This window comes from Rattus rattus, chromosome 4 (genome assembly GCF_011064425.1).
Source record: "Rattus rattus isolate New Zealand chromosome 4, Rrattus_CSIRO_v1, whole genome shotgun sequence".
NCBI lineage: Eukaryota > Metazoa > Chordata > Mammalia > Rodentia > Muridae > Rattus > Rattus rattus.
Genome location: NC_046157.1, coordinates 108,538,767 through 108,558,240, shown reverse-complemented (window position 1 = coordinate 108,558,240; position 19,474 = coordinate 108,538,767). Strand labels below are relative to the sequence as shown.

The 19,474-nt window shown below is 40.3% G+C and overlaps 1 protein-coding gene across 2 annotated transcripts in view; it reads right to left on the bottom strand.

The window, feature by feature from the left end:
- The window catches only part of Khdrbs2 (KH RNA binding domain containing, signal transduction associated 2), a 449,495-nt gene extending 430,479 nt beyond the window's left edge, over positions 1–19,016 (bottom strand). For both annotated transcript variants that reach the window (XM_032900880.1, XM_032900881.1), the window contains exon 1: positions 18,751–19,016. In XM_032900880.1, the coding sequence (XP_032756771.1) occupies positions 18,751–18,841 (91 nt within the window). In that variant the 5' untranslated portion in view covers positions 18,842–19,016. The remainder of the gene's footprint in view (positions 1–18,750) is intronic.
- Between the last annotated feature and the right edge of the window lie 458 nt (positions 19,017–19,474).

The window sequence follows — 19,474 nt, the reverse complement described above, 5'->3', positions numbered from 1 at the left end:
GCATGGCATTCTTGAAAATGTAAAAGCAAACAGATGTCAGTGTTCCAATGCCAAAGAAAGGAAAAAGACAACTGTGTGTTGGCTAGCAGGCCCCAGAATAATATAGACTCTCACTATTCTTCTGGGTTACCTATCAAGAAGCAGCTGGTAAGCCCATAATGGTTAAGTTATCACACATCTTGATTATATGACATTGAGAAACCGAGCTGGGTGTGCGCTTAGCTTTTTCCTGATGGCTATGATTCATAGTTTAAGAAGGAGTGATATAGTCAGCAGGGGGAAGGCATCAGTGATCAAACTGTGAACCATACAAACTATAGTATATATAGTCTGATACTATAGTATCAAACTGAAGAGCAAGATTACATACTGGTGAAATACTGGTATGGCTGTTTAAGAGGTAACCAACTGTTCTTTGACCCAAGGCCTTTGTTATTGTACCACGAGAAAGATTGAATATTGCATAGTATGAATCTAGTCAAAAATCCATGACTGAGAAGATCTTAAGCTGTCAGATCAAAGTTGTGAAAACTGTCACAATGCTAAGTAGTCTTGTAAATATTTATATCTGTACTCATACACAACCCTACATTTAACTTTTTGAAGAAAAACCCATCTCTGTGATTAAGTGGTAACTGCCGAAGCACAGCTGTCCAAGGTGCTGAAAATAAGTAACATTCAAGTGTTTAGCTCTAAACAAAATATCTATACTACCCCCTCAGAGAATACCAGAGAAAGGTAGGTAGAAAGAAATAAGAGCTGGAAGGTAGGGAAAGGGGGTATGAAATGTCTTCTGTGCACAGCATAGACAATACCATCTTGAATTCACAGCAGCTGTTGATGCCTGAAGATGCCTTTAAAAGACTGTGCCTATCAATAATCAGTCACGGACCAGGGTGGAGCTCATGGTGTCCTGCCCATTGTGAGGAACTACTGAGTGTGATGGATTCTGAGGGAACGGCCTTGCATGTGTTATGTACCTGATGAGAAGCCCAACCAGCTCAAATCGATAATTATAAACACTGAATGAATAACACCAAGAAAGTTATGAATATGGAAAGGAGATTAGCAGGGAGGAGGTGGAGTTTATAAACAAAAGAATTCACAATAGACATGTACAAAATATCAAATATCAAAGTCAGTAAAAGTTTGATGAAATGTCAATGACATATTAGTTGATTAGTTACACTTAACTATTCACAGTGCATTTGCATTTCAAAGAATCATGTGGTAAATAACTCAAAATACACCATATCAACTCTCACTTTAAAATAAAGAAATGTTTAAGATATTGAGTGTAACAATAGAAAACAAACAGAAAAAAGACATGAGAAAAAATGAAAGAAATAAGGACAGAAAGACATGGAAGGGGATAAGAGTATATAAAACAGTACCAATTTGGGGTAAAATTTGTCTCAAGATTCCAAACTTGGGCAAGTATTTGGAAGACCAGACATAAACAAGGGAATGCTCTCACCCCTCCTTCATTGGACACATCTGTTTGTTACGTTTGAACAGTACACATATGTTGTGCTTCTTATATATTTCAGGTAATATTCAGTCACTCTCTAATCTCTGGTAGGGTTGAAGACTGGCCATAGCCTCATAGCCAACCCAAGCTATTCAGAATTAAGACGATGAATTTCAGATATAATATAAGCTAAGACCAGGACTTAACTCAGGTGTGGAATTGTAAGCCTTTTAAGTTAAAATAGATGGTAGAATGCTTTTCCTAAATTGACAAAATTGATGGACTGTGTGTTAAATGTATCTTATACTTATAAATTCCATAATGTTAATGGCTATGCTCAATTTATGTCTGGGAGAAAAGAGCCTTTTAAATCCAACAAAAGGGAAGAAATGTTGTGGATTGCGTTGGTGGTTTGTATTTTGATGCTAACCCCACTGCCAACAAGGAGCTAATCACGTGATTCCATGTGAACCTGCTGCCTAATTTAACTGGTCAAATATAGGTTAGAGCCTGTGATTGGACAGTGGGAGGGAAAGACGAGGCTGGAAGTTTTAGAGAATGGAGAGAAGAAGACAGATGAGGAGGATGAGACACGGGGACAGAGAGAAGATGGAGGAAAAAGAGGTAGAAGATAGAACAGACCCATGTGGCCTGGAGGAGTTCCCAAGTAGTAAAGGATTTCATAGTCGGGAATAGAGTAGTGTAGTGGTCTATCTGCCCAATCTAGGCATGCAGCTTATAAAAATTATAACTGAAATGTGTGTTCTTTGGAGATTTATTGATATGTCAGGTTGGTATAGATTTGTCTGTGGTGTTTTCCTTTCCCTAAAGGAAGCTGACACTGCAGAGTCCCTTGGTGTTCTGCAGACCAGCCATGGAGGTGGATAGCCTGAGGAAAGAGAGTAGTAGCTCTAGGCTGCTTTGGTAGGCTTAGCAAGCCAGCCACAGGAACCAGGGCCAGACTGCCACTTGGAGCTAGCCATGGGGGGTGAGGATAGGAAGTGGGGGAACGCCCTTCGCCAGCATCTAGCCAAAGAAAGGGTGGGTAATTTTAAAATGACAAGCTACACACATAAGCTCTGGGAATATTTGCTGTCTGACTTAGGATGGGTCCGCTTGCTCGGGATTAAGGTCAAACTGCTCTCAGAAAGAGAAAGGTAGTGGTTGCTCTGATCTAATAGCAGAACCACAGGGAAGAGGACTTGCTGGACAAGTGCACAAAGGTGAAGAGTGATCAGACAAATGTAGTGGGCCCACTAGAAGGCCCCTAGAATAACGAGATTCATTATATGAAAGCAAAAAGAATCACGACTAAACAATGAATATTTACTTTTCGTCTATAACTGGAAGTGCCCAAATGCTAACAGTAAACTTGAGACACCCTAGTGGCTTTATAATCTGTATTTTACAAGACCACCACTGCTAAACTTTTCTTCCTTTATAGCAACCACAGGGAGAAGTGTCTGGTACAACAAAATTGTGAAACCATGAAATAAAAATGGATATTCATTGGTTATCTAAACAAAGCTTCCATTTGTGTTCTTACATATGATTTTTTTTGAACGATGCTTTCCATTCTTCATGAGTTTCTAAAGGGCGATATTGATTCCCACAGGAATACATTTCGTTTCAGTATTTGTGTGTCAACTTATTTCACTTAAATCCATTTCTCTCAACCTAAATGTACACACACACACACAAACACACACACACACACACACACACACACACACACACACACACACGCATACATCATGTGTAAGTTTATTTTTCCTTAGGGACTATAGCCTTCTTGCCTGTAAAGAAGCATACTAGTGTGAGAATCCTCTTGTCAGATGCCACCATTGATGGTTTCTGTCAGTCTGGATCACTGTCAACTGTCCTTTGGGTTCTTAGTGTTGATGTGATGAGGATGAACGTGTTTACTGAGCGTCTGTGCTTTGGTGTATGTGCTTTTAAACTAAACACTAAGTCACCAGTTATGCCCTTAAGCAACCTCAGAAAATGTATGTCATATTCCTGGTGACAGTTGTCAGTTAACATGCCAATGAAGATTTGGAGATAAAGATAGGCAATGACTTTGAACACATAGGCCTCTTCTCATATTTTCCAAGTGTATTCACTTTACTAGGGGTAAGGGCCAATTTGGCTTCTGTGTAGCATTTTTTTCTGGGAAAATTAGAAAATCCATATAGCTTATAACTAAGTATGTGGACCTATATACTGGAAATGCCTGGGTCTTTACTGTTCCCTGCGCTCTCATGGAGAACATACTTTACACCTTAGGACAGTGATGCTAGGTTTTTGTTTTTGTGGTTTTTTTTGTTTTGTTTTGTTGTGTTTTGTTTTCCTCAAAGTGGCAACTCCTCTCTAGCAACAAATATGCTATTTTCTTAATATGGTAAAGCACTCATTGGAGCCATCAAACACCAAAACCTCTAAGATGGCTCCTCAGATTTTCAGTTATGAAAAGCAGAATATACTCGTGTCTCCTGCAGTGATTATGTCCTAAAATTAGAAAGAAAGAAAAACATCACACAGTTGAATGTAGGTTTAAACATATCGTGATTGGCACTGCCAGCTTTCTTTTGATGTGACGCAGATCTACAGGGAGGCCACGATGGAAGGTTATCCACCTCTCGTTAAACATTACAATCTCATTATTTTTCTATCTTAATGTTTAACAGTACAATTTCTTTGTCTGCATGCACAGTTTGAACACTTTAAATATAACATTAATCTCAGAAAGCCTTCAGAAGACCATATTGAAAAGTCTGGTTATTATTACCTTAAGCTAAAGAGCACTACCATCCATGGCTTAGAAAGAACAAATGGTAAATTTGTATGGAATATAAACCTAGACTTAAAGGCTAAACACACGCTGTAGAACATATTAGTGCTACTCCCTGACCTTGAAAAAGGCAAAGTTTCCTAGGATCGACACATTAGTATAAAATAAAGGGGGAAAATGCTAAATTTGACAAAGAAAATTAATAACTTTCCTTCGAAATGACATTTCTTAAAATGAAAATTTAAGTTGTACACTGGGATGAGATATTTGTAATTCGGGTGGTTAATACATGACACAAATGCAGAACAGATCCATAACCCCCATAACAGTAAAAGACCAACAGTCCAACTTAAAATGTCAATCTCTGAGCGATCATTTCGAGGAGAAGAAAAAGCACATGAAATGTGTTCCCTATCACTATGTATCAAGGATATCCAAACAAAAGTCACATTGTCTCAATCCTTCAAATCAACAGAATATCTGTTATTAAACAGGCTGGGGACTTCAAAAGATGGTCTGCAGGAATGACCATCACAATGTTATCACATTCCTGCAGAGATGGTGACAGAGCCTGGATGTCACATGTAAGGTAAAACAAAATTGTGTTTCAACAGCTGCTAGCTCTTCTCCACATAAAGAAACATTGTCTAAGCCAAGCATGATGAAGGAAGACTGTACTCTCTACTGAAGAGGCCAAGGAAGCAAACCCTAACCTTCAGGCCAGCTTGGGGGATACGAAGTATTCCACAACAACTGGAGCTACACTGATGTCCTACCAGCAGGGGAAAGTGAGTTATGAACATCTGTAACAATTTAATCATATAATAATTTACCACAGAAAACTGGCCACATGTCTACTCAGAAGAGAAAATAAACTGTGGCACTTTATAAGGTGGAGCAGATTTTCAACAATAATGGGGATAAGCTACTGTGGGATACAACGGCACAGATGACAAGCAAAGATACAGGGAGCTCTCAAGAGGGATGATTAGATAGTATATTAATGCATCTACAGGAAATTGAGGGCAAAAATCAGAACAGCGCTTGTTAAAGGATATGAGAATCATGGGAAGGAGATATGAGGGCACTATCTCAGCTAATAGGATATTATCTGTATGTAATTACAGACTGTGTGATTAACAAATCTCACCAAGTGTCCAGCTTAAAGAAACATGTCCGTTAACAAACTTCACCTCCTTTTTTTTAAGTAAGACAATCGCAAACAGTGAAAATGCTAAAGATACAGGTGTTGTCAATATCTGCACTGTATAAAAGCTTCCTATAAAAAATACAAAGAAATTATCAGGTAATTTGCAGATCCAAGAAAGTGTATTTTAACAAGAAAATAGAATTAGAAGGCAACCAGGTAGCAGATCTGGAGTTTGGATTTTCACTTGATGTGCCAAGTTCTTTGTGCTAGAACAGTAGCACCCTTTGAGTGATTCTTTTTTATCACATCCCAGAGTAGAAAATAAGCTAGTAATTTTACAAACAGATCTCCCACATAAGTTATAATAAATGTCTTACCAAATGATTTTTAATCCAAAACATATTTTCAGTGGCACAGAAGTGCCTATCTTTTCTTATGTCCTCACAGCCTTTGCTATTCCAGAATGGAACAGCTCTGGGGCTACTCTCCATATGAAAGAGAATACGCTTGCATGTGTTCCTGAGGGCTTATCTACAAAGGTCTTCTCTGCGTCTTTTCAGAAGACATGTTGGAATTTACAGCATGAGAGGCAGGAGGCCTCTCATCTCCTGACCATTCATAGACCATGACTCCAGCAGCCAAAATGCAAGTGGTACATTTTTAACCGGAGTGTGGAACCACACAGAAAGGAGAAAGATCATCAGGAAAGTAGCAATGGTTTTCAAGGTCACACATTCCAAAAGGTGGATACAAACCAGCAGAGGAAAAAGCAGATGTAAACAAGGAATCTGAGAGAGTGAAAGGCTTGCTATACCAAGGCGGCCTTAGAACAGCTTCTAGGATGACTGTTATGATCTTATCATGTGATGAAATTCTCTTAAAGCTCATTCTTTGTCACAGTGATGAATTTGCAAGATAGATCAAATCCTGTAGAGAATGGATATGGAAGGACCAAGCAAAATAAGTATAATCATTAATAATAATTAATATTAAACAGAGCATCATCATCATTTCTTCAGTTTAGTACTGCTCCTACATTAGACATGAGGTCAAAGGAGCACAAAACATCAACTCAAAATCAAGGCCTTCACTTACAGCAACAGAAAACAGATGCAAGGAACATAGCTGCAATATTGGGAATCTAACCTACACTCCAATGGCTCTCTCTCTTTCTTTTACTCCCTAGACTGTTTAGCCACACAGAATTACTGTGTACGTAGGTTGAGATGATAAATATTATAAATACATCCCTATGCTGCCCTAGGAAGTGACCATTTGCCTTCTCAGGACCTGGCCTCCTGTTTGTTCCTCCGTTGTACATGGATTTTTCTCCACGTTTCTGTGTTTATTTTCTCTTCTATATTTAAATCCATCAGACTGCATTTGCAATTGTTTTCTTTTGGATTCATTTTGGCTACTGTTGCTGCTGATGACAGAGTTGCAGACCTTGCATCAGTGCTTGGCCTATGCTGACCTCAAACGCATGATCCTCCCACCTTCACTTCCTGAGCACCATAGTTATAAGTGTGTACCACCGAGCCTGGTTACTCCACTAGACAACACTAGGGCCCAGAACTCTCTCCACACCCGTTTCTTTACCTCTGTCCTGGAATTGGCAGTAAACATTCGACTGGCCCTTCAATGCATATCCACCTGACCCCAGCACTAACCTTTTGAGTAACATCTCAGCAACTGACAATACCTTTAACCCTATTCATGAGAAGCACCTCTGACAGCAGCCATTGTGACTTTTATGTATCATCTTCTCTATCCAAACCAAGTTTGTACACCGTGCTGGTAAGCTTTGCATTATCCCTCTTGGCACTGCATAATCTGAATCCAGTTCTTCAGGACTTCTTAATTAGCCTACTGTTTTAGCCACATCATGTCCTGCTTGAATCTAATATGTACACTGGCCATTTTCCAAGAGTGCAGCCATATCAATGAAATACTGAGCCATTTGCTACTCCTTAAATCCTCTCAAATTCTCTGTCTCTGTTCCCTGCCATTGGATCTCTTAACTGGGCTGTCTCATTGAGCCTCAGTGGAAGACAGGATGTGCATACTTCTGCTGGGACTGGATATTCCAAGGTGCAATGGAACTCAAGGGGGGTGAGGTTCCCTTCTCTTAGGAGGGATTTGTAAGGAGAAGAGAGGAGAGAGGGGGGATATGACCAGGCTGTAAAGTGACTTAAAGAAGAAATCATTGTAAAAAATGAAGAAGAATGGGTTTATGCATATCTAAGCCTGGCCACTCAGAAAGGAGGAAAGACGTATGAGAGGAAAGTGGTGATGCACACCTTAGAGGCAGAGCAAGCTTTCTGAGAGACACATCAAGACAACTTCTCTTGAAACTTTGCACTTATTATATTGTCGAACACCCTTAAGTTCTAGTTCTCTGAATAATTATTCTTTCTTCTTGCCAGGTGTTGGGAATATCGCTTGCTATGTGTATAATTTGTGACTGTGGCTCTGTCTTTAGTGGATTCTGGACATATTGCATCTACTTATCAGATTTCCATTCACACGGTCCCTCCTATGGAAGGTTCCCAGGATTTCTGTAGACTTTCTTGGGAGTCCTACCTGGCACTCCAATGCATCCTGTATTTCCTTTACTGTGGTGATTAACAGACTGTGGAAACTGTTTATATAGTTACCTATACTCCCCGTCACTGCCTTCCTAATGCATATGTGAGACGGTGCTAGCAGGGAGAACCATTTTGAACAAGTCTTTACTGTTGTTCCATAAATCCCATGTCTAAATACGATTAGTGCATATATGATATGTATTTTGTGCATGTGTGCGTGTGTGCTTTCTATGGATTTTATGCAGAGCAAAAACATCTGGTTTATTACAAATCATTGCCAATACTTATCACTTCTTTTTATCTCCATTAAACTGCTTTTAATTATGATAATGGTTTATTCTACCAGACTTTCCTTCTGTGGATATGATATAACTTCCAGCATTTCACTAATTTTAGTATACTAGTTTAACTCACATCCATGTGTCATTCTGTAAGTCCATTCCAAAGCAATAACATACTATAAAATGCCATCTGCCTCAACCCACCAAATATTCTTTCAAATTCACACAACTTAAAGGGCCCTACTTCACCGGGTTTTGAATTTCAAAAGAAGTGTAAACTCAATCTAAGTCTTTCTAAATATGGATAACCCTATTAGTCCAGGTTTATACTCAATTATTTTTTGTTTATAACATTTACATTTACATGCTTAAGCATTGTAAGTGGATTCTACTCTGTGCTTTCATTTTAGAGGAAATGAATGCTCTCTTATGTGTAAAACAAATTCCTTTACGTCCTGGAGAAAGTTATTTTAAATGAAAGAGGAAATTCTACAATAACATACATTTTAGGACTTTTCAAAGTTTACTAAAGTAGGATTTTTATATTCCCTGAAAGAAGTGTGTGTGTGTGTGTGTGTGTGTGTGTGTGTGTGTGTGTGTTTCTAAATGTTTAGTAACATCTTTTGACATGTTTTCAAATTGTATTAAATAGTTGTCTATGGTCCCATCCCTAAAGGAAGAGCAGAGGTGACCAATGGCTGCAGAGAGAAGGAGAATCAGCTTCCTACAGGGCCAGCTGAGCCTCTGCATGGGTTCTCCAGTGACAAATTGTCAGACTGAACACATGAATATATAAGCAATGCTAATTAGACTAAAGAGACTCAATAAGCTGGACACGAATGTGTGGTGTGTGTGTGTGTGTGTGTGTGTGTGTGTGTGTGTGTGTAAGTGTGTGTTTGTGCTTGTGCTTGTGAGTATGTGGTGTATGTATGTGGTGTGTGTGTATGACTGTGTGCATAGTGTATGAGTGTATATGTGTGTTTATGTATGTGTGTGCATATATGTATGTATATGTGTGTATATGTGTGTGTGCATTTGCTTGTTTGTGTGTGTGTATGTGTGTGTGTGCATGTACATATATAACTAATATTTTTTAAAGTGATCATGAATTTATGCTCTAGGGGGTGATATGAGAGGAGGTGGAGGCAGGAGGAAAGGATGAGTGTGGCATCGATGAGCTTCTCAAATCAAATGTACATTAGTTATGCTACCACCTAATCTGTCTCTTTAACTTTTCTCATAAAATGGAAAAAAATTCCTTATGTTTTGTAATATAGTCTAAACACTTGTGAGAGAAAACATGTTAAGTGATTGTCTCATTACTTAATCATCCTATTATCGTCATTAAATAGATTTTTTTCGTTGTCTTTGCCACTAAAGCTACATCTGCTGAGCTGCTCTGGGGCCTGCCATTATCCAGCATACAGACATACACCTGCTAAAATGCACCTTGGAGAAAACATGTGGATTCTGCATTTTGATTAGGACAGTAAAGCCTAATGGTGAACATTTTAAAGGAAATGGGCATTGATTACCTCTTCTGTGATAACAGGACAGTCATACTGATCAATATGTTTCCAACTTATTAAGTCCTAAAAGCTCACAACCTATGGCTAATATTTAAATCAAGACATCTGTTTCTACCCAAATCTGCAATCCACTTGCTTACAAATATTAAACAAAGCCCTCACTGCTATAGAGCCATGAAAGAAACTACAGTTTCTCTGGTTGAGAGAAAAACTCAACAAATGTAAGCAGTTCTCCTTTAAAAGAAATTGGAAAGAAAATACCTTAGCAAACCACACAACTTCTCCAATAATTTCTTAATTATTAAATTAAAAATAAAAAATACTGAAATGTTCACTTTTGCCTCTTGAATCATACTAAGCATCCTTAACAGGACCCTGAAGTAGAAGGTTCTTTGGTGTAAGTGTATATTCACACAGGTAATCCACACACCTTAACTCACTACGGCTATTTTATAGCACTGCACATAATGTAGCCATTTACTAAAAATTTAAAATTAAATCTCCTACATGAACTTTATACATTGATATCTGACCTCCCTTCAAAGCATGAATAATTCTTGTCTCTACCGTGGGAAGTGGTCTATTTTAATGGCCTCTGGATGTGAAAATCTGGATTTCAGATTAGCATTTCTCTTTTCTATATGACTTTCCTTAAATAATAAGCATTAACTCCTGTCACTTGTAAGAACAGTGGCAATAATAGTCTAATGTGATTTGTGGGTAAAATCACTGTAAGCCCTGTACAATACCCCATGCCATCCCCCATCAAGAGCATGACCAATGACCTATGAGCAGTCAAGTGTAGATATGGTGATCTTCAAAATAACTATTCTTCAAAATTCACATGAAATCTAGCAGACTATTCATGAATTACTGATAACATCAGCATGTATATACATGTTTATGTGCATTGTATATACACATGAATGTGTTAAACCCCCTACAACTCATAGACTTCACAAATTATTCATGTAATGTCTCTATGCATTTCAACAACATATCTCTATTGTAGAAAGATGTCACCAGTGCACAGTAAAGGACAAGGGTGATTGTGTGATTACATGTAATAGGGTCCTATCCCAAGAGAATATGTCTCCCAAAGTATAGCTAAATTAAGAATATTTAGAGAAAGTAACAAAGCAATTCCATTGTTCTTAAATATTTACCATCTCTCTGGTGAGACCCAGTGAACTTAGGAATGAAACTGAGCTGTAGATAACTAATTTAAAAAGAAGTTAGTGATAGAGCAAAGAAATGCCTGGGTCCTTACTCCTCAAACACTGGAACTATGAAGCATGCAGTCATTGTGGGATTTTTCATTTAAGAAAATGAGGTCTCCTGTAACATGAGTATTTGCTAACTTTAAGAAATCAACTACTAATCATGCTTCTATTTAAAAAATAAACTATTTCTAGGTAATTCTTATTTTTTTGAAATTTACCACATTTTTATTTTTAAAAGTACCATTTTTAACCTACAAATATAGTAAAACATATGGTATTGATAGCTTTAAAAACTACAGATGTGTAAGAATATAATTTCAGTTAATGTGCATTTTATTTGTTTACTTATTTATTTATTTTGTTTTTGAGTCAGAAAATCTCTGTGTAGCTCTTGCTGTCCTGGAACTCACTCTGTAGAGCAGGTTAGCCTCAAACTCACAGAGCTCTCCCTGTTTCTGACTCCTGACTGCTGGGATTAAAGGCGTGAGCCACAACCATCCAGGAATATAGATTTCTTACAATAAATACAGAACAAAATAAGATATATGACAAGAAGGAAAGCCCAAGTGAGGATGCTCAATCACACTTAGAAGGCTGGACAAAATAGGCACTGGAGACAAAGGGAGGGAGGGATCTCGGTGGGAGAGGGGGTGGGGAAAAGGGGCAGGACCAGGTATAGGGTGAGACAGTAGAGAAACCCAGACGGCCAGGAGAATGAATGGAAATACGCCAGAGCTGGTGGTTAGGAGAATCTTCTAAAATGTCCCAAAGATCCAGGATGGAAGAAGCTCCCAGGACTCAATGTGGGTGACCCTAGCCAAAATGCCAAAGAGTGGGGCTATTGAACCCAAAGAGACTACCTCCAGTAGTTAGAGAATACGCCCAGTGGAGAGATAGGGACACCAACCCACCATCAAAAGACGTTGACCCCAAATTGTTTCTGTCTAAAAGAAACACAGAAACAAAAATTGAGCAGAAACTGGCATGTTTGCAACAGAAGACTGACACTTCTTGTCTCAGAAGGAAAGGATGTGCCAAATCCTGTAGAGACATGGTATCCCAGGAAGGTGGAAAATTTTAGGGTTAGGCAAAGGAAAGGGGCCATGGTGGAGGAAGAACTCTGCAAGGGGATCCTGGAGGGGGCAACAATTGATCAACAATAATCAAAAAAGAAGAGATATGAAAGTTATTACTCAAGCAATCATAAGCATTTGACAGGTTGCTGAAACTACATGGTTCTATAGGAGTTTCTAACCCCTGTGAATATATTCCTATATTTCTACAACTACTTTAGGAACAATAAGTTCCATTTCAGGATGATGACTTAAAGAAAAACTGAAAACAATAGTTAATTTTGTTCCCCCTTTTAGTTTCTATACCACAAATATCAATAACAATAAAAAATGAATGGGCATCTTGGTCATGCCCACTTATCCATAACTAGCCCATAAAATGTCAATTCTTAAACCCAAATATATTTACATGAAAATATTACAAAGAAATAAAAACACAAAAGAGTAGGGGCTAGTTATTTTATATAAAAGGAAAGAGATATTTGGAATTCTAGAAGTAAGGAGGTGGACCAGATGGATATCATAACCCAAAGAAGGAAGGAGGTAGACCAGATGGATATGAAAACCCACAGAAGGAAGAAAATTAATTAATCTGAACAACAGAGAAACAAATGGGCAGATTCAGAAGGGCCAATTAGAACAGCACCTCTCAAGTTGCCTAATGCTGACTCCCTCTAATACAGTTCCTCAGGTTGTGGTGAGCTCCCTACCATAGTATTATTTTCCTTGCTACTTCATAATTGTAGTTTTGCTGCTGTTACAAACTGTAATGGAAGTAATTATCTGATATGCCGGAAATCTGATATGTGACCCCAGTGAAAGAGTCCCTTGACTCTCAACCCACATGAGAAGTGCTGCATCCAACTTAAAAAAAAGTATTTGTCATGAGAATCCAAGAAAGAGATGTCAGACAAAAACAGGAATTAACTGTGAACAATAGTCAGGAACACTATGTGGGGAGTAGCCGAGGCATTAAAGAAAGAAGATTTTTGTGGTGGAAGGAGCTGGACATCTCAGCAGTGGTAATCACACAGGCCTACACAGGACCACACAAGACACAACAAAGCTGTTCAGGGTGACTCTGACAGTAGAGTGGCTGTTATAAGGCAGTGGTAAAGACACAGGCTAAACTGAAAGGTTTCAAGGAAGTAAAGAAAAATGAAGGAATGAGATGCAGATTAATAACATCAGACACTTGAAAGACACAGGGGAGGGTAAGTGTCAAGAAAGATTAATATTATTACTTTAGCAAGTGAAACACATTCTATTTCTTTTAAGTTATTCATGTGGAAAAGGCAGCTACAAGAATAAACAGAAGTGGGAGACCCGAGGAAAGAATGTTTCTATACAAGCCAACAGTGTATGAGAAGCACGGGTGACGTAGATATGGGTTAACCTTGAAAGAACATAATCAGTCCTTTGTTATTAAAAGAATGTGAGGATGGACATGGGGTCTGCATGTGAGGATGGACATGATGGAGGATGGACATGGGGTCTGCATGTGAGGATGGACATGGGGGCTGCATGTGAGAGGATGGACATGGGGTCTGCATGTGAGGATGGATGGACATGGGGTCTGCATGTGAGGATGGACATGGGGTCTGCATGTGAGGATAGACATGGGGTCTGCATGTGAGGATGGACATGGGGTCTGCATGTGAGGATGGACATGGGGTCTGCATGTGAGGATGGACATGGGGTCTGCATGTGAGGATGGACATGGGGGTCTGCATGTGAGGGGATGGACATGGGGTCTGCATGCAAGGATGGACATGGGGCTGCATGCAAGGATGGACATGGGGTCTGCATGTGAGGATGAACATGGGGTCTGCATGTGAGGATGAACATGGGGTCTGCATGTGAGGATGGACACGGGGTCTGCATGTGAGGATGGACATGGGGTCTGCATGTGAGGATGGACATGGGGTCTGCATGTGAGGATGGACATGGGGGCTGCATGTGAGGATGGACATGGGGTCTGCATGTGAGGATGGACATGGGGTCTGCATGTGAGGATGGACATGGGGTCTGCATGTGAGGATGGACATGGGGTCTGTATGTGAGGATGGACATGGGGTCTGCATGTGAGGATGGGCATGGAGTATGGAAGCATGAATAGGAAGTCTGTGTAAGAAGTGCATGTAATCTGCATGTGGTAGGAACACAACAGAGCATATACACAGAGACCCAATAATCACTGGCTAAGTGGGAAGGCACTGTAGGCTGAAGATGCTTGATGAGGCCTGCCTTCGTCATTGAAAGAAAAAAAAAAAAAAACCCTAGGCTGACAAGTAACCATTGATGGGGGAGGGGCATTTAAAACATTCTCTCGCTGCAATCATGTGCTATAAGAAACTCTTCCCCCCACCTCATTTTGTTTATGAGTTAAAATTTCATGCATTCAGCATTGATTCAAATGGCAAAGTAGGAATTATTTTCCTTTTCTCATCAAATCCAGTACCAATGTGGTCAAGCAAACATATTCAAATGCTAAAATATGTGTTTCTTATACTTATATAAAGTCCTCCCCTTTCTACTGTAAGCAGAATTATTTACCTCAAAGTATTTGTCTGGTAGGCACTGCATTTCCCATTTTACAGATGGGGTGGGGAGGAAAGAGTATCATACAGGAAAGCAAATGCAAGTCCATTGCGTCTTAGAAGGTGGAACTGCCAGGACTCAGTCAGGATGTGTCACGGGCTGAAGTGGATTGTTTTACTATGCTATCAATTGGTTTGAATGCAGACTGAAGATATAAAAATAATTTAATTTTTGCCTGTGTCTGTTTTTATTTTTAAAATGTAAAATAAGATTATACCTAAATCAACAGAGGGAAAAGAACATTATATTCATCAAGAAGAAACTCAACTGAAATAGTTGTATGAGTAGATTTTTCTTTTCTTAACCAGAAGATGATTTTAGGCACAGCGGCAGTAAGTCCCACAGCTTACAACCTTGCCTGACTCCACGGAAAACAGATAGGGACTATGATCTAAATTTTAAAGTGACCCTTACTGAGAATTTAAATCTAGCTCAGTTTTGATTTATGATTAAGTAAAACTTTGTGTTATCTTCCTATTTATAAAAATCCATATATTTTATCGGTAAACATAAAGGTTAACTGCAGTTGTCAGGACAGCTTTCACAGAACTCTGAAGACAGTACCTGGATTAGCACAGAAACTACTTGTATTTGTCAATCTTTGATTCCACCTCACCACCAATTAGCTGAATCATTGGCTAATCCATTAATATTTGTGAAGAACGCAGACTAGAAAGCCTTGTCTGAGTCATTTTCACTTGAATTAGTAATACTTCTGAAAGTATTAAATGCCACAATTGAATCGAGAAGAGTGACTCTGCCACCCAGCATGTTCAACCGAAAACAAGCATAGGTTCACACGCATATTTCACATACAAGACCCAAGCCTTCGAAGTAGTTCAATAGACGCATCCTCACAGAAGCAGGGGGATGGGGAGAGGTGTTGGGAGAGGGGGGGAAGGGGATAACATTTGAAATGTATAATCAACATAAAATATCCAAGAAAAATAAAATTTTAAAAAGGATTAAACTGTTGTCGGAAATCATGGTTATTCTTGATTATCACTGCTCAGAAAACATTTTGAAAGTGTTATAGTCAAACATAGGCACTTCAGTAATTAAAAAAAGAAAAAAAAAGAATTAAGAGTATGAGTCTGTGTCCACTATACAGCATCATGTAGATTCCTCAAATCATGCTATAGTGAAATAAATGTATTATTATCACATTGGATTATACTAGGAAGGAATGAAAACATGCCAAAAATGTTCAGTGATTGATTTTTTTGTTTCTATTCTAAATGGGAAAACATGACTCTTTTCCGCAGCGGGCATCTGAGAGTGAATAAGAATTCCAGAAGCATTCAGATCTCCCATCCTCACTGTTTTCATTGAGACAAGAAAACTGGGCCCAGGGAAGGAAAGCTTACAGAATTCAGGTTAAATAAACATGGAATTAAATGGGTGTAGCATAGATACAAATAACATCATGTAACTCCAATGCTAAAGCAGAATCGGACCTGGGCCAGAACTTTTGGGATCATGCTGGGTTAGCAGATTCAGAAACGTCTTCGGTAACAAACGGCTAACTACATAAAACTGTAACTACAGTATGGAAGTTATTTTAATCAAATGCATTATGCAAAACCTTTAACCCATATTATTCAAGATCTGCCATGACTAACAGTCAAAATCACAAATTATTTGTTTTTAATTTTTTTAAATATGACCCCTACTGAAAACACAAACCAGAAAGAAATGGACTGAAATACAATATAAACAACCAAAAGAGGTCATTTGCAGCCCACAGCCTTGCACACTAAATGAAGCAGGCACAAGTGAGGAGAGGCTTGTGTTTGTCACTAAGGAGAAAGCAAAGTAAGGCACTGTGAGAGCTCCGTGCTTCTAGAAACTCATCCCAAAGAATGGAATCATCTCGATCATTTTTATTGCCCCCCTCAGTCTCAAGACTGTCTGCACAGCACTGCTGACGTGCACTCCAGTGTGCACCTTCCTTCCCTTGGAGTATGTGTGTCAGGTTTATTTATAGCCAATGCCTTCGAATGCAGCGTTTCCAGGTATGAGAAATAAAATCTCTACGGTGATCCTAGAAACCTTCACAAATAGCCTCTGAGAAGACAATGGAAAAAATCTATAATGCAACACGTGCATTATGATTCGCGGAGACTCCAAAGCACACTCACCTTACACTCTAGTGAGCATGTGTAAAGAGGCGGGTAGAGTTACAGAACTGATGTGGGCCCTGGACGTCTTTTTATGGAACTATCTGACTACTCTAGGATTACTGCCGCCACCTCTTTCCTCCTCTTGTTCCCTTTTCTCATTAGGAATTCTCTGAAATTTAGGCACCCTCTTTGTTTCCTAGTGAGATGCTTTTCTAGCCAGGAGCTTTTTTTTAAATAACCCATTACAAAAGCAGGCCATGCTTCCCCCTGCTGGGAAAAAATTAAATTACAAGGTGCATTAGAACAATTTTCCTAAGTCTCAAGCAATCTCGTGTTTGGGAAAGAAAGAAACAGCAGGAAAGCAGATACTTAGTGGTCTCTCAACTGTTTCACTGGTCAAGAATATGCACGCACCTCACTCTAGTAAGGCTTTTATCTACATCTATTAGTTCTGTAAGTTTTAAAAGTACAATTAATACACGTTAATAATCGATGGGCCAATTATTGAACCCTCTGTCCCAAAGAGAGCTCCAGTTATCAGGTCAGAGAAGATTATGAATCTGTTTTCATTGCTCATTGAATGGAAACACTTCTGAAGAACGGAGTGAAGCAAACAATCAAAGAATACAGTTTTAATCTGTCCATGTTTATTGAGTCATTATCTTCCGATATGCAGCCGTTGTTCTCCAACGGCAGAGAAGAGCGTCGTTCATGACTTTAGTTTTTTAGTTTCATTTATTATCACTTGATTATTAGATCGTGGTATGCAGGGTTGCATTTCACTGGCTAACTACAAAGCCAGCTTCTCCCCGTGAAAACAGTGTTGAGTATTTAGAATCTTCCACATTTTTCCTGGCAGTCTTTCACGAGATACTTTGTTATTACGGGTTATAATAAATAGCAACCGCTAAAAATGCCAAAGTAAATCTAATGTCTCTGAATCATCTGAGGAGTAAAAATTTTTCCTAAGATGCACAACCAAATCTCAAATGTATTTTAATGCTGGAAGAGAGAAAGATATCACTGATTCTTCCAGTGGGTAAGACCTCAAGATCCGAAGCTGCAAGGTAGCCAGTCTGAGGAGGAAGCACTTCATCACTAACGAAATGTTCATCCAAAAATTCAGCAGCCCTGTTAAATTGGAGAGTGCAGGGTACCAGGTCCCAGGGATGACTTCCCTTGCTACCATTGCTTCACATAGATGGAATAATTGGGGTTAATATTTCTGATGGAGAAGTTTTCATGTGCACCTTTTCTCAAACGACCTTTCAAAGCAATGCAAAAGGCAAGACGTAGATGTTCCTCTGGGAAACGAATCTCCGCTACAACACAGGTACACAAAAGAAAACGCACACCTGGTTTAAAAACCAGTTGGTCAATTATGGAGCGTTCCGAGGAACCAATATCTTGCATACTACCCAGCCATCACGTTTCGAATACGTTTATGAGCACTTTAGCCTCTGCTTACCATGTTCACATAAATATACGAACATGCATACTTTATTGTTGATTAATTCTAAGACTTTCCAGGGGGAAATAGCAATTAAAGGGTACTAAAATCACTTCGAAACACAGAAGGAAAAATAATACAACAAATAAATAACGCTGATCTGTGACCAAGATTCTCTCAGAACACTCCATGGATCTCATTTACTCCTGTACTGATTTTGCTGGCTTTTGCAAAGTGACAAGGTACCGATGGGCCACCTGACACTTGCTGGTTTCCCTGTCCAGGACCCTAACAGGTCGCACCACCCTGCCATTAGACCTCAGGGCTAATTGAGCCTCGGAGGAGCCCGGCCAGCAGCGCTGCGCTCCAGCATTCGGAAGCAGCTCTCAGAGACAGTTTCTACCCAGCGGAGCGCTCGCCCTCCCCAACTTCGCCCTGTCGGGGCTGGCGGGCGCCGGGGCCGGTCCTACCTTCCGCCAGAAGGCGCGACGCGTGCACAAAAGATGGATCCAGGCTATCCTTCTCTGCCATCAGCTCAGGCAAGTATTTCTCTTCTCCCATAGCGCGGACTTCGGACCGTGGCCGGCCAGGCGCAAATCCCGCCTGCTCGGACGCCTCGGTCCCTGGTTCCCCCAGGAACCGTCCTTCCTGCGGTGAGCGCAGCTCTAGCGCCTCGGGCTGCGCAGACCGCGCGGGTACCTGCCTCTCCCGCGCCCCAGCCTGGCTCCGGCCGCGGCCTCAGCTGGAGAGGATGCCCGCGCGGCCCGCCCCCGCCAGCCTCCTATTGGAAGCCGGGCCCGGGGGCGGGGCGCCCGCGGAGGCGGTGGACTATCATTGGGCGGGGCCTCACGTCGAGTCGCCTGAGTGGCAGGAGGCTGCTGCGGAGGGGAGGGGTGTACGAAGTGCAGGCGGACCTTTGCGGTCCCGGTTCTCAGGCCTGGCCAGTGCTGTGGAGTAGGGGCTGACTGTTAGGCAGGCAGGATGGTGAGAGAGGGAGAAATTGCGCTCCAGGAACACAGAAGTGAGCACTTCACCAGGGTCCCCAAGGCACAGGTGTCTCTCCCCTGGCGGATCGCAGGCTCATGGGCTGTGTTTCCCATGACCTACATCATGAGGGCAGAAGGATGTCCACTGATGTACAAATGAATTAGTGCCTGGATTCTATACTAGAGCAAAACGCTTCCAGTGTACATC